At 50.3% G+C, this 15,967-nt stretch overlaps 1 protein-coding gene across 2 annotated transcripts in view; it reads left to right on the top strand.

Annotated features, from left to right (window-relative positions):
• Ccnjl (cyclin J like) overlaps positions 1-15,640 on the top strand; it is a 51,013-nt gene extending 35,373 nt beyond the window's left edge. For both annotated transcript variants that reach the window (XM_047554661.1, XM_047554660.1), the window contains exons 4-6: positions 10,291-10,593; positions 12,181-12,340; positions 14,494-15,640. In XM_047554661.1, the coding sequence (XP_047410617.1) occupies positions 10,291-10,593; positions 12,181-12,340; positions 14,494-14,914 (884 nt within the window). In that variant the 3' untranslated portion in view covers positions 14,915-15,640. The remainder of the gene's footprint in view (positions 1-10,290; positions 10,594-12,180; positions 12,341-14,493) is intronic.
• The last annotated feature ends 327 nt before the right edge of the window (positions 15,641-15,967 follow it).

Here is a 15,967-nt window from a genome sequence, read left to right as displayed (position 1 = left end):
TGTCCTCCTGGATTGGTTTGGTTTTGTTCCTGTTTGGGGTCCTGGGGACTGAATCGGGAGCCGTACACACACGAAGCACTGAATCTCCCACTGAGCAGCACCCCAGCCCCCCATTCTCTGCTCGTGCTGAAGTCTTGGGGCCTCCTTCATCAGACTCCTTGCTCCCTGGGAAAACCCCCTGGAATAGAACTTTTGCTTGCCTTGCCTAGGATGCTCAGGTTCATGGGGTGGAGTGCTCACAGGATTGGGGAGTGACCCTGGTCTCAGCGGTCACCCTTCCCCAGCCCCCGTCACCCACATAGTCAGTGTGATTGGTTGTTTCAGTTGGTTTTGAAACAAGTTTCAGACTCGAAGGAAATCTAGCAGTCCTTTGCATCCCTGCACCTTGCTGCTGAGATCAGAGATTATTTCCGTGTCTGGTGTGTTCGCCTGGATTTCAAGACTCTTCAGGGAACCTGTGTTGCCTCTCCCATCTCCTGCATCCTAATTTTAATTACAAGTATTTCAGTGTCTAGACAGGAAAAGTCTCTTTTTTGTCACCGACATAAGGTTTGGCTCTTCTAGGAAACTCCAACGCCTTCTGACTTGTGGGCACTTGTAAAAGCAGGTTCATAACTGAGATATTCTTGGATCAGAGCAGACCTGCATTCTGGAACCTTCTCTGACGGTTCTTCTCCCAGTTCTGGCTTCTAAGTTTCTATCAGCAGTGTTTTGCCTTCTGAAGAGTTTTTAAAAGAGTCCCTCCACCCACCCCCAGCCCCTGTGGGACAATGGTATTTGTTTCTTGTAGAAAATTAGAAGATTAAAAAACAAATAAATAAAGTCATTTGTAATGTCACTACATTTCCCCCCGTAATTAGAATTTGGGGGGAAGGGTAAATCCTAGCCCCTGTGATAGAGTAAAACAGCTAAGGTTTATTGAGTGTTCGTATGTCAGGCAGTGGTTTTATTTTGTTTTGTTTTGACACATGTTTACTCATTTAATCTCAGAACAATCCCATGAAATAGGAAGTGTTATTTTTTGCAACTCACAGGGAGCAAAACTGAGGCCTGGAAAATAGGTAACTGGCCTAAAACGCCCAGCTGGAGTGGCCTGGACAGGATGGTTAGCCAGCTGGTCAACTTGGTGATAACTTGGTGGCTCTCTGTGCAGTGGCCTTTATCCTTCAGTCAGATCCCCTCCTCCCCTCCCATACCAGGAAGGCTCAGGCCAGCAAATGGAGACCCTACCGGGAGGCCCCTAGGTCCACAGCTTTCTGAGCCTCAGATTTGCAGATTGTCTGACTGGACGAAAGGGTCAGCCCTCAGGACCCGGTTTCCTGTCTGGAAGTGACTGTCCTCCTAACCTAGAGAGCAGCGGCCAAGTTGCCTCTCCTCTTCCTTCTGCCTGCTTCCAGCAGAAGTTGGAACCGGGGACCCTGGTGTCACACTTTTGACACTGCAGCCAGGAGAATTCACTCTGCTCTTCCTGTAGCCGGCAACCCCCTCAGACCTGGTCCGGAGGCGCCCCTGGGGAGTAGGGGAGGAGCACTCTGCCCAGCAGTGACCCGGGAACTTCGTGAGCCCTGACCTGCAGGGCTCCCTTCCTCCATGCACGATGCCACCATGCACGTGAAAGTGGCCCCCGTCCCCCAGGCCCCTATTGCAGACAGCCAGTGAAATTATCCGGGTCGCTTACAAAGTGGAGCACAGAGGAATCATGGGTTGGCTGAAGCCACCGTGTGAAGTCATTGCGCCGGTTTCTTCATCCTGAGACAAGGAAGTCCTCAAAAGCTAGAGGGGAAGCCCGCGTGTGACCCACCTGGCGGAATGCCACCTCTGATGGGGACATTCTATTTCCACAATTTGCTCCCTGAAGAAAACAGCCACCCACAACCTCACCGCTCGTCTCTGTTTCTAAAATTGGAGCCGAGAACGGATCCTGCCTGTCAGAGCTGTGCTTGCCCTCATCCCCCGTCAGTCCCGGCAGCCACCCACCCATTCGTTATTTATCCAGGCCTGCTCCATGCCAGAGCCCGGAGAGCCAGCCCTGCACAGGACAGCTTCGCTCCTGAGAAAGGAAGCGGAGGGGAAGGCAGTTTTTCTTTGTTTCCCAAGGCAGGAAGGCAGCTCAGCCAGGTGGGGTTCCACCTTCACCCCAGGAGGGGGTCTCTGAAGCCTGATTTGACTGGTACTGGGGACTCCTTATTCCGACATGTCCTCACCTCAAAATCCCCAGGGGGACCGAAGATCTTGGAGGCAGCTGGAGCAGGTCCTTAGGAACCGTGGGGAAGCTGCTACCTACTCTGCAGGCCCCATGGTCCAGAAACCCCCCCATGACCACCGTAGCGCTGTCTTGAAGAGCGGGGGGGGGGGGGGGGGGGGGTTTGCTTTATCCCTGACTTTCTCCCCTTCATCAAATTCCACCCAGAAACCTGCAACTGGATTTACAGGGTTGGTCCTGAATTAAGCACCGTTTGGAAAGGGCACCGTTTTAGGCACTAAGCTGTCATGTCAACTTCACCAGTTTGCTTCTGTCATCCCCATGTCACAGATGAGGAAGCGCCGGCCCAAGAGTCGAGACGTGCCCCAGACCGTAGAGCCAGTAAGTGGCTGAGCCGGGATCCCTAGAGTGCGCTGTGTCTTCTGCATTGCAGAATTAAAATTGCATCTGCGGAGGATGCTGTCCTCAGGGGTGTCTCAGCTGTCCTCTCACTTGGCTTATCCACCAAATTATTCCAGTCTGTCTCTGCTGGTTCCTAGAAAGATGCTTGCCTGCCGGATGTCTGTGCAGAGCCTCTTCTGGGGAAGAAGAGGAAGCATCCTTCTTGTTTCCAGTAACTACAAAAAAAGCCAAAGAGTATTTTTTTTAAGGTGTGGGGGAGAGGCATTTAAGTCCTGTTAATCATTCAGATCTGTAGTAGAAAGCTCTGGAATAAAATTGCTAATTAGCATAGAGAGCGCTTGCACAGAACAGGGTGTTTAGGTGGGGAGCGGCTGCAGCTGGCTGGACACCTACATCCCTGGGAATTCCTGCACCCACAGAGAGAGGTTCCTGGGAACTGGGATTGCCTTGAGACTGTGAGGTTTCATGCTTTGGGCATAGAAAGCCCTGAACTTGGGAATCATTTATTAACTTTAAAAATTGGGGCTGAGGATGTCGCTCAGTGGTGGAATACTTGCCTAGCATGCAAGGCCATGGGTTCAATCCCCAGGACAAGGAAAAACAAGCAAGCCATGCGCGTGCTGGCACACGCCTGTAATCCCAGCAACTCAGGAGGCTGAAGGAGAAGGATTGCAAGTTGGAGGCCAACCTGGGCAACTTAGCAAGGCCCTGTCTCAAGAAAAAGGGGGAGAAAGAAGGACTGGGATGTCACTTAGCACCTCTGGTCCAGCACCCAGTTTAAAAAAAAAAAAAAAAAAAAATATATATATATATATATAAACACACACACGCACACACATATATGATGAATATATATGCCTTGTGCCAAATACTGTGCTCTGGTGTTCTTCATGACAGATACACACCCTCCCATCAGGGAGCAGACAGCCAGACTTATTTCTCCTTTGTCTCTTAGGACCTGGGTGATTGGGGCAACTCACTTAATCTTTCTGGGCTTCCCTTTCCACATGGGGAACACCCCGGCCTCCCAATGTTGTTCCCAGAACCAATTGAGAGAGTGTCTGCTAAGGTCAGGACCAGCCCAGCCTGCAAGGCTCCACCTCACCCCTGCTATGAAGCAAGGGTAGCTCCATTGCCCTGGTTTTTGTGCCTGATATGTGTCTGACCTGAATTCAGCAGAGAGCCAAATGTAGATGCCCCTGCTTTCCCTGCCGTGTGGATCTCTCTATCTTCTTGACCAGCTGAGTGACCTGTAGAGTCCTACCCACAGCAAGGTGGGGGGGCATCTGGGAAAGACCCCAGAGCCAACACTCCCTTCAGCCTCTGAGTCTTGTAAACACCAACAAGAGGGTTGAAGTTCAAGGTCACAGCTCTGGGAAAGGAGGTTGGAGCAATTGTAGTGTCCACTCTGGGCATCCAGTCCAGCCTGGTCAGTAAGATTGAGTTAAAGGTGGGAGAACTTTTTGTTGGGCTTATTTCTACCCACCCCGTTTTCAGAATGTGTAAGGAAATGCCTTGTGGCACTGGTCATAACGCTGTATGCTTTCAGTTCATTCATACCCAACAAATAGGACTTTAGAAGTCAGGCGTGATGGTGCACACCTGTAATCCCGGCGACTCGGAGGCAGAGGCAGGGGAGGATCGAGACTTCAAAGCCAGCCTCAGCAACTTAGCAAGGTTCTAAGCAACTTAGCAAGACCCTGTCTCAAAATTAAAAATGAAAAAAGGACAGGGAATGTGGCTCAGTGTCTGTGAACCTCCAGGTTCAAGTCTTCCTCATTCCTCTTGGGTCCCGGTCACCTCCGCTGCCTGGCACCTTTGCCTGGGGGGACATCAGGCTCTACCTGGGTGCTAGGCAAGGGCTGGACACCATTGGGGTAACTTGTTATCTGTCTGGCCAGCCTCGTCATCAGCCTCACCAGTGTGTGCATGGTAGGGCAGGGTCTGCTGCAGCCACACAGGGTAGCCCAAGGTCCCAGTTCCTGCTCAGATTGTGGTAGGCGTGTCTAAGGAGAGTGACCATTCCTGGGGAGCAGTTGCTTTGCCTGTTTTTAAAGGTACTGCATTTCTTTAGGGAAGACAGTAGCCAGCTATTGCTTTAAACCTGGTTCTCTTTAGCCAGGAAACTTTGGCCTCCTCTCGGAGCCTGGGTTTAGCGCCCGAGTGGGCAGCAGGTAACGCTGCGTGAGTTGTAAATGGGCATCCAGCCAGGCAGGAAGGACTGCTGGGGAGATTAACGGGGCACAGGACAGGAAGCAGCCTCTCTACTTGAGGGAGGGCAGCGCCTGGCCTGGACAGCGGGAACGGGGATCTCTGAATTTTCATTGTCATTTCATGGGGTTTGCCTTTTTTGTTTAAGAACTTTTTAAAAAGGTATTGTAAATGATGATGATTGTTTAAGCTAATGGGCACATTCATGGGGGTTCATCACAACATTTTCTTTCTTTCTCTCTTTTTTCTTTGTGTTGGTATATTTAAAATTTCCCAATATATATATATACATATATATATATATTTTTTTTTAAGCAATTAAAATATCATTTCTCTTGGCCCTAATTCAGAAAAGTCAGGAATCCTGTTTGGTCTGCCCTGTAAGAAGAAAACAAACCAGTGTTCAGGGAGGTCACCTTCACAGAGACAGAAGGAGCGGGGTTTGCCAAGGGCTTCCGGGAGAGGGAACGGGGGAGTGTTCCATGGGTACAGAGTTACAGGTTTGCAAGATCAAAAGAGTTCTGGAGGTGGCTGGTGCTGGTAGTGATGGTGGTACATCATTGTCAATGTGCTTAACGTCACTAAACTGTACATTTAAAAATGGTCAACTTTCTGTTGCATGTTTTTTACCACAATTTTTTAAAAATACTGTAAAAAGAAAAGTCAGTTCGCAAACTTTCCCACTGAAGTTGATCGACAAGGTCTTGCTACCTACCATGTCCTGGTCTGTGGTCAAAAGTTTATATGCTCACCTGTAATCCCAGAGACTTAGAAGGTTGAGACAGGAGAATCACAAGTTCTAGGCCAACCTGGGCAGCTTATCAAGACTCTCAGCAATTTATCAAGACCCTGTCTCAAAATAAAAAGCAAGGGACTGGGGAGATAGCTCAGTCGGTAGAGTGCTTGCCTTGCAAGTACAAGGCCCTGGGTTCAATCCCCAGCACCCAAAAAATAAATAAATAAATAAAATAAAATAAAAAGCAAAAAGGACTAGGGATGCAGCTCAATGATTATTAAAAAAAAATAAAAAGTTTATGACACCTGACTAGACATCCGTTCATCAGTCCACTAGCTGTGACCTGTCATAAACTGCTCCGGGTCTCTGTGAATCAGCCTCAGGGAATGGTGTCACTAGCCAGCCATCCAGGAGTGCAAAAGGCACGTGTGAGACATTGCTTACACACTTCGCCTGCAGCACCAAGGGTGCACAGGGGTGTGCCCAGCCTCAGAGAGCTTCAGTACCTCTGTGGATCTAGGGTTGCTTTTAGTCTTAGAAGTATATTGAGAAGGACAACATGAACAAATTCAAATTTGGGACAATATGAACATCAAAAAGAAAAGTATATTGGGGCTGGGGTTGTGACTCAGTGGTAGAGCACTTGCCTCACACATATGAGGCACTGGGTTCAATCCTCAGCGCCACATGAAATTAAATAAATAAAGGTATTGTGTCCATCTACAACTAAAAATATTTTTTGAAAAGAGAAAAGCATAGATGGAATGATAGGATTTGTAAAACATTTTTTTTCAACCCCCAGTGTAATAACTTATTCGAGAAAGGATCATCGGTGATTGCCAAGTGAGGGAGACAAAGGTTGGGAAACAGGATATTCAGTCTCAAGGTGTCACCTCACAGGCTCCTGCTTAATTTCACAGGGAAAGTGGTACCTTTAAAATGGAGATGTCTTAACCAAGGTATCCAACCTTGCTTTGCTGGGACAGATTGGCAATGTCTCTAACTCCTGATGTGACAATCACCTCTTGCCCAGATTGACCTCATCATGAGGAAAAAAAATCTAACAAATCCAGAGTGGCCTGGCTTCTTCCAAAGAGTCAGTGTCACAAAAAACGAACCAAAAAATGGGACTGAAGAGATATAAAGACTCCATCTGTGAACCTAGTTTGGATCCTAGATCCTAAAAACAGGTTGTCAAAGGCATTTCAGTACCCTGGAAGAAGGAAATATGAACTGAACTGAGTATTAGAAGATGTTGTTGTCTAGGAATTGCCAAAAGCATTATGAGTCGTAGGAAAATGTCCTCAGGAATAGAGGCTGCCGTGCTATATTTGGGGTGCTATAGCATGTCTGGAGGTTAACCAGAAATGGTCCAGAGGAGCAGGACTTATATACGGCATACACGCAGGAACTCAGTCTCATGTGGCTCAGTGCCCACAGTTAGGGGACCTGGGTGAAGGGTCATGTGCACTCACTATTCTATTCTTCCATCATTTCTACAAATGTGAAGATTTTCAAAATGATAAGTGCACTGAGGGAATCAGAGAGAGCCAGTGGCCATTGCTGACTGAGAAAGGCTCATACTTCTGTCCCCATCCTCCCAGGGGACCTGCCTGAAGACTTGCAGGCATCTGTCGTCTGTGCAGTCTGTCGATAAGGAGGAAGCAGCTGAGGAACTGTGTTGGTGGTGGGAACGCTGGGGACAAAGGCCTGTGGCCCTGGGAGGAGGGGAGGCCACGTGCAAATCAAGAAACTCGTAAAATCTTTTCTGGCTGTGAAATGTGTTGGGCTGGGAAATCGTCACTAAGCTGAGGTCCGCTGGGCCGACAAGGAAGAGCAGGAACTCCAGAGTCACTCCTGGGTGTAGACGCTGGGTTCTCCCACCTGGGGAAGCCTGGAGGAGCCTCTCTGGAGGGTTCAACTTCAGGGCCAGTGTAAAGCACAGGCCTCTTCTGGGGGCTGGGGGCTGCAGAGGACTTTCCATTCCGGGTGACCATTTCCTCTTCACATGGGGTGTGTTCCTACATCACACACAAATAGTCAGCCCGTAGAATTTAGTGCTGTTAGGTCCAGAGCAGACTCATTGAGGATTCAGGCCCAGCTCCGCCTGGCTCTGGCCTGCAGTGTGGGGGGACTCTGGGAGTCCTCCCCAGCGAGGGAGCGGGGGGAGGAGCTGGTAAAGTGAGATTCCTCAGTGAGCCGAGGCCCTTCCACTGGAGGGTAATCCTCTTGGACCTGATAGCAGAGTTCTGAAAGGTTTGAAAAGCCAGGAGGAGGAGAAAACTAATCTGATTGAGCCCATCTGCTGGTGGGTCCTCATAGATGCTGGCTGCCAGCAGTACCATGCAAGGGTCTTAGTGCCACCTCCAGCTCAGCGTGTTTCACAGTGTCACCTTCAGCTCTAGGAAGAAAAAAGAGATCGTGGGGCTAGGGGCATAGCTCTGTGGTAGAGCACTTGCCTAGCCCATGTGAGGCCCTGAATTTGATCCCCAGCACCAAAAAAAAATTAAAAAATAAAATAAAGCTCACATCTATTGAGGGTGAACAACCAAACTGTGTTCAGCACAAGGTTCAGGGATACCTGGGCAATTCAGAAAAAAAGAATTTTTTTTCTTCCTTTTTAAATTGTTCAATGAATACATGGTTACTGGAGAAAAATAGAGGGACTATAAGATCATCAGAGAAAAACTCAGATCACCCCAAATTCCACTATCCAGAAATGAGTGACCATTCACTCACTGACTAAATATTTACTGGGCACCTGCTAAGTGCCAGGCGCAGCAAATGGGTCCCATGAAAGTGGGAACCGAGGTCTTGGGAGCAGGGGCTGACCATCCATGTTAACGCTGACAAGTAGTCTGGATGTGAGAAGTGTGAGATGATGTTTAGTGACCTCTACCCTGATTCCTGGGGGACCCTAGATAAGGTAGGGGAGGGAGTGTTGGGCGTGAGGCTTGAAAGCCACCAGTGCTTGGATTCCATAGTGCACAGGGCTCTTCCCCCAGGCAGCCTTCGCAACCTGGCCCTGCTGCGCCTGAGTGCAAGACAAGAGAGGACGTGTGCGCGGAGGAGCACCCTTCCCACTGACTGCCACGCACGGGGCTCTGGGAGGAGATGGAACTGGTCGTCAGTGTCTCTGCCCTTCACTCTGTGGGTACATCCTGCTGGTTCAGCTCCCACCCGTCAGACCAGAGCTTCCTGTCTTGCCATTCTCACTTGAGGGGCTGTTGCCGGGCACACAGAGGACAGTCCCTGGCGGCCTAGAGTCGTGTTTCATCTGGCAGTGATGGTCTTTGAGCTCAGGAATGAGTTGTTTCTACTGTAGAGCAGCTTGTGGTTGGCACTGCCTTCTCTCTTGAAAAGCACCAGAGGCTTCTGGGAACTGGGTCAGAGGCCCTTGCAGTTGTGAGCAGGTGTGTGCACGCTTTGTTCACCATTCCCTTTGAGGTCCACCGGGCCACCCACCACCTGTCTTGACATGGCCTCAGCAGCTGCTTTGCACCCCACGAGCTTGGAGGTCACAGGTGACCAGGCTGTGGCCAGGCCCTCGAGGGGCCCAGCACCTGATGTGGGAGTTAGAGAAAGCTTCCAAGAGGCAGTGAATTGGCAGGTGATGGACACGCCAGGGTTGGCTGAGTCAAGAGGGAATGGGGAAGGGCATCCCAGGAGGGGCGCTGTCACGTGCCCCCCCCCACATAGCCCCCGGACCTTGGCCCTCAGTGCATGAGGAGATTTCCACACTGATAACCAGGGGTGGATAGGTAAATGATGCTTCTGCTCCCCAGCACTGGGGTGGGACAATCCAAGGACTGTGTTTCAGACAGCGTCTCAGAAATCTTCAAGGGTCAGGCTCCAGCTGCCCACAGTGGTGATTTGCGAATGTGCCCTTAGAGGCTTTCTTCCCTTCCTGCTTTCTCTCCCAACCTACCAGTCTTTCCTGGGCCCACTTTCCAAGCCACCTGTTTCCATGGCAACCCAAGCTCAGACACCATGTAGAGTTTAAACTCCATCTTGAGGATGGTGGGGAGCCATTGAAGGACTTTTCCATGGTGAGGGAACAAGGTCATATCTGCAAGGTCATTTTCTCTCTCTGACCTGAAGGTTGGATAGGTGAGGGCCATTCAGCGTGTTGGGGAGCGCTTATCCCCCAGAGCTTGACTGACTGCTGTCGCTGGCTGCTCTCTCCTGTGTGCCAGACACCAGTCTGAGCCTTGGATGTGCGTTTTCTCATTGAATCTACAAAAGCCTTATGAAGCGTAGGTTCCATTTATAGATGAGGGAGCCGAAACCAGACTTGGTGTTGCGCATCTGTAATCCCAGCTGCTTGGGAGGCTGAGACAGGAAGATCACAAGTTCAAGGTCAGTCTTGGCAACTTAGTGAGACCCTGTCTCAAAATAAAAATTGTTTTTATAAAAGGCTGGAGATGTAGCTCAGTGGCAGAGCACTTGCCCAGCATGTGCAAGGCCCTGGGTTTCATACCCAGTACAAAAAAAAAAAAAAAAAAAAAAAAAAAAAACAGGAAGCTGAGCTCCAAAGAGGTTGAGACCCCTGGCCATGATCACACGGCTGGAAGCAGTGTCATGGGGGTCAAGCCCAGATTTGACAGACCTGCAATGTGTGCTTTTATCCATCGGAAGTCCAGCCTTTCTGCTTTCTTTCTCCCTGCCCACGGCATCCAGGTGCTGTAAGATGACCTTTTGCTTCCTGTGTGTAACGTCTGCTTCTGCTGCCCTGTAGGTAAGTTTGAGGATAGGGAAGACCACGTGCCCAAGTTGGAGCAGATAAATAGCACGAGGATCCTGAGCAGCCAGAACTTCTCCCTGACCAAGAAGGAGCTGCTGAGCACAGAGCTGCTACTCCTGGAGGCCTTCAGCTGGAACCTCTGCTTGCCCACGCCCGCCCACTTCCTGGACTACTACCTCTTGGCCTCCGTCAGCCAAAAGGACCACCACTGCCACACTTGGCCCACCACCTGCCCCCGCAAGACCAAAGAGTGCCTCAAGGAATACGCCCATTACTTCCTAGAGGTCACCCTGCAAGGTGAGGCAGTAGAGGCAGCTGGGGGCTCACACTGCCCCCCACCACACACACAGGACCGAGATCAGGAGGCACTGGAGGGCATGTCCATCTAGAGAGGGCCTTCCTTAATGATGAGGATACGCACACCCTCCTCATCCCCACTCTGCAAGAGATGAGCAAAGAAAGGGCAAGGACTGGCCCATGGTGTACCAGGAGCATGCAAAAGAAACAGCAGCTTCTGCAGAGGCGACGAGGCCTTTGCAGACTATAGCTCAGTCCATAATCCTCTTATGGTAACCTGAACATTGCAGATGATTCGAATAGCACAGAGTCACAGCTCAGTCATGCCCAGAGAGCTTCATTACACAGTAGGATGGGGGAGGGAATTGTATTTACATCTGCTTTAGCAATAAAGGTTACCCAGTTTGGGGGCCCTCACTTGAAACCCCAGTGTCTTAGAATGTAGGTGTTAGGTGAAATACCAGTCGGAAATACTATGGATATAACCACTTGATAACCTACCACACACTCAATCACCTGCCATTAACCAGAAGGACAGTGAATGGCAATATCCATAGTCGTGATACCAAGCATTAATGGAGTGCTTACTGTGTGCAAGCTTGTTGGTCCAGAACTCTGCACACATTATCTCATTTGAACTTTACAGTGACCCCACACAGACATCATTTTAGAAGTGAGGAAATTGATGTTCAAGAGGTAAACTAACTTACCCAAGGTCATTGCTAGGATTTGAACCTGGGAGTCTGACTCCATGACTGAGCCTCTAATTGTAATGCCATCCTAACTGACTAATACCCTAAAAGGTGAAAGTTCAAGTAATTGAAAGTCACAAGCAATTTAAGACAACAGAGGAATGCACTGAAAACCAATACCATTCATGAAAACTGCAGGAATTTTGGCTCTTGGCCTTGGCACAAAAATAGTATCAACTTGCTCTGTTGCCAGCTACTAAGGTAGGACGTGAGATTTCTCAGTAAACCTAGGTCAGGTGCCCATTTGAGTTATATATATCAAAGTCTTGTCGCTGTTCAGGCATTCAGCATGTTTTCCCTGAGTACCGACTGTGGATCAAGCATTGTTGCTATTACTAAGCAACCTTTAGTCATGCCCAAAGACAGGTTCCTTTGAAATGGTGTATCATTCACTTTTTTTTTTTTTTTTTTTTGCGATGCTGGGGATTGAACCCAGGGCCTTGTGCTTGCAAGGCAAGCACTCTACCAACTGAGCTATCTCCCCAGCCCTCATTTACCCTTGACAACCAAAAGAGGACAGATGTTTTACAGTTCTCTTTGTAGCCCATGAGCCAGCCCCTTGTGGCTCCGTAAGAGCCATGGACAATAATTTGAAAAATCACTTGTCTAAGGTAAGACCAGGAATCCCAAACTGAGAGCCAAGGTGCTTTTGGGGGAAAAAAAAAAAAAAAAATTCAATAATGGAACTTCACATTTTCCAAGTTTTTATCCTATTTATAGAGCATCAATGAATAACCTTTGAACTAACTGATTGATTTGTCTGCCAGTTCTCAGAACAGGCACAAGACTCCGGGGCAGCTTTTTGGTGCTAACTCCCTCTGGGATTCTCTTTCAGATCATATATTCTACAAATTCCAGCCTTCTGTGGTCGCTGCAGCCTGTGTTGGGGCCTCCAGGATCTGCCTGCAGCTTTCTCCCTACTGGACCAGAGACCTGCAGAGGATCTCGAACTATTCCCTGGAACACCTTAGCACATGTATTGAAATCCTGCTGGTGTAGGTTCCTCTCCTGATCTCTGTGTTTCTGAAATATCGAGGTTCCACTTGCCCTTGAGGCCCACCTCAGGGCACAGGGGATTTCCTACATCTGGGGCCCCACCCACCTGTCTCCTGTGAAGTGGATTTATGGTGACTCCTGAGAGAAATGGGGTTAGGGAATTGGCCCCTTCTGTTTGGGGTTCACTTTGGGCTTGCTTGCATTTTTAAGGTCAGGGAGGAAGGAGACGAGAAGCTGTGTGCTCCCCCTTCCACACATCTGGCCTACTGCATGCAGTGGTGCACACCTGTAATCCAAGCAACTCTGGAGCCTGAGGCAGGAGGATCACAAGTCCAAAGTCAGTCTCAGCACCTTAGTGAGGCCCTAAGCAACTTAGCAAGACCCTGTCTCAAAATAAAATATAAAAAGGGCTGGGGATGTGGCTCCGTGGTTAAGCCTCTCTGGGTTCAATCCCCGGTACAAAAAAAAAATTAAAAAATAAACATCTGGGCTCTTTGATGTAAGGCCCACTGTAATCTTACGGATAATCACACTGAGGGACTCTTATAAACTTCTTTTCTCATACATGGTTGCAAAGCAGACCTATCCAGCTAAACCGAGTGGCTTCACCTAAGAAGCCACAGCCGCTTTGTAAGGGTCCCTTGGAATCTTGGGGAAGAAGTTTAAAGGCCTCTTGGGTCCAGTACTGTGAAATGGATATTGGAGACCAAAGAGGTCCATAGGGACCACAGGGAGGAGGACAGACAGGACAGCTCCTGCATGGCTACCCCAGCGCACTCCCTCCTGCACCCAACAGGTGGCGGCACATCCTGGATGTGGATCTGTGTGGTGAAAGCAAACTTCCTCCGGCCCCTGGAGAACCACCCCTCAGCTTCTGATGTGAGGAGCTTGGCGGGTGGCTTCCTCTGACCCACTCTCAAAATTGTCAGTCCTGTCCCCTCGGCTTTGTCTTAAATTTTGTGCTTTCTGGGGCTGGGGAGATAGCTCAGCTGATAGAGTGCTTGCCTTGCAAGCACGAGGCCCTGAGTTCAATCCCCAGTACCGCAAAAAAAAAAGAAAAAAAAAACATTTTGTGCTTTCTATAACGTCCCCAAAGTCAGAGAACACAGCCTGATCGGAGTGCTGATGACTGCCCCCAATATCGAGCCCACCAGCCCAGCCTGTTTTTTTTTTTTTTGAAACTGGGAATGGAACCCAGAGGGACTCTATCACTGCACTGCATCCCCAGCCCCTTTGTATTATTTATTTATTTAATTATATTTTGGTACCAGGGATTGAACCCAGAGGCACTTAACCGGTGAGACACATCCCCTCCCCATTTTATTTTTTATGTTGAGACAGGCTTTCACTAAATTGTTTATGACCTTACTAAGTTACTGAAGCTGGCTTTGAACTTGTGATACTCCTGCCTCAGCCTACCCAGCAGCTGGGATTACAGGTGCGCACCCACCGTGCCCAGCTTTATTTTTGTACTTTGAGACGGTCTCACTAAATTGCCCAGACTGGCCTCAAACTTAGATCTCCTGCCTCGGCCTCCCAAGTTGCTGCGATTGCAGGTGTGCACCACGCTCCAGCCCAGCCTGGCTCCTCACTGATGGCTGCCGCTCTGGGGTATCCCCGTCTTGGATTAGTCATAGCCTCCATTTGCTTCTTTCTTATGTAAGCCTCTAATTGTTTTGTTTTCCCAAAAAGTTTTATGGGACACTTTTTTCAAAATGGGAAAAATCCCCATTGCGTCATTGCTCTTTGCAGAGGGAGACTCTTAGACCCCAGTGGGCAATTTACTTGGTATTTGAAAGCTAGGAAGCAGCCAAGCTGGGAATAGAGCAAACCCAGAAGGGCCTGGAAGGTAGGGCTGGAGCTGCGTGCTCAGGTGCTGGAAATGCAGAGGCCAGAAAAGCAAACGGGACCCCAGTTGTCCTCCGGGGTGGGGCGGTTCAGGGGCCGTAGGGACCGCTCAGCCTCCTCTCGAGGGGTGAGAGAGGTTTCCGTGGGGGAAGCTCTCCCAGCCGAGTCAGGCCTGAGACTGGGAACTCCACAGTCTGGCAGGCCCTGCGGTGTCGGAGCACACGGCTCTCTCAGGAAGGCAGAGAAACACCCAGGTCTCGGGTGCCCTTTGACCTTCACGTCTCACTGGAGTCTTTTCTTTCAGAGCGTATGACAATGTCCTCAAGGATGCCGTCACAGTCAAGAGCCAAGCCTTGGCAATGGTGCCCGGCACGCCCCCAGCCCCCACCCAAGTGCTGTTCCAGCCACCTGCCTACCCTGCCCTCGGCCAGGCGTCGACGGCCCTGGCCCAGCTCCAGGCCCCCGTGCAGGACCTGTGCTTGGCCTACCGGGACTCGCTGCAGGCCCAGCGCTCAGGGAGCCTGCTCCCTGGGGGCACTGGCTCCTCCCTCCACACGGCTTACCCCACCCTCCAGCCCCTGGACATGTGTCCCGTGCCCGTCCCCGCGTCCCTTAGCATGCAGATGACCATTGCAGCCGAGCCCAGGCACTGCCTTGCTACCACCTACGGAAGTAGCTACTTCAGCGGGAGCCACTTGTTCCCTGCAGGCTGTTTTGACAGATAGACCACCTTTGGACCCCAGGGGCAAGCCTCCAAGAGCTGGGCAGAGGAAGAGAGCACCCCAGAGGAGAGCAGAGCCAGGCGGGGCACCTGGAGGCCCTCACCGGGGAGCCCGGTGCCCTTGGACATAGAGGGCTCATTTTTTTTTTTTTCCTTTAAATAAAACTGACCCAAGCAAAACATTCGATGACATACCTCACCCGAGAGCATTCCTCTGAAAATCCTCTCCCACGTGTGCCTGGGGTACAAAGAAGGCTCGGTGGCTCTTCCCTCAAGCAGGGGTCCAGTGAATCAAGAAAGACTTGGTAAGAGGCCAGGACACTGGGAACTGGACACAGGCCACGAGCCCACAGCACGTCCCGTCCTAGCCTCAAAGACTTCTCCACTCTCAGCCGATGGCAGCTACACCACGGAGAGAGAAGGGACCTCCAGGTGCCTTCTCGGGACCCCGGGACCCGCCATGGTGGGCACTCCCCTCCTCTGGCTCTTGTGAGACCCAGCCGGTGGCTGTCTTGCCTTTTGTTTTTGAATCTTGTAAAAACCCTTTTCCGGCCTTTTAGATATTTCACATGCTGCTGCTGCCCCGAGTGATCTAGCTTTCTGTTCTGCAAGATGTCGTGTTTACATACTGCATCAGGGATTTTGTGATACTTGAAAAAAAAAAAAATTCCTTAAGAGAAAATACACAAAGTTCAATTGCCACACTGCCTGTCCCCCGCGAGGCCGTCGGTTTTAACCCAGCTTGGGACAGACCCGCAGGTAGCACCAGCGCTTCCTTTTCAGAAGCACGCGATTGGCGAGAACCGCCTCCCAGGCTCTGGGTCCCAGAAGATTCCATGTCTTGGATGCTGTAGAACTTTGATAACCACCCAGGGCCTTGGGGGGAAGACAAAGGTGGAGACCATCCCCACCTCCCTCCCTCCACTTGCTTATGGTATGCGAGGTAAAACCAGCCCTGGCTTTTGAGTTTGGCTAATAGCAAAGGATAAGACTGTGGAAGACTTGTTAATGCTGCCCGGACTGGGGGAGCGGGGTGTCCGTGAGTATGTGACCCCAT

The sequence above is a fragment of the Sciurus carolinensis genome, chromosome 6 (assembly GCF_902686445.1).
Source record: "Sciurus carolinensis chromosome 6, mSciCar1.2, whole genome shotgun sequence".
In the NCBI taxonomy this organism is placed as follows: domain Eukaryota; kingdom Metazoa; phylum Chordata; class Mammalia; order Rodentia; family Sciuridae; genus Sciurus; species Sciurus carolinensis.
Note: the sequence above shows the minus strand (reverse complement) of the source record. Positions and strands in the feature narration are given on the sequence as shown.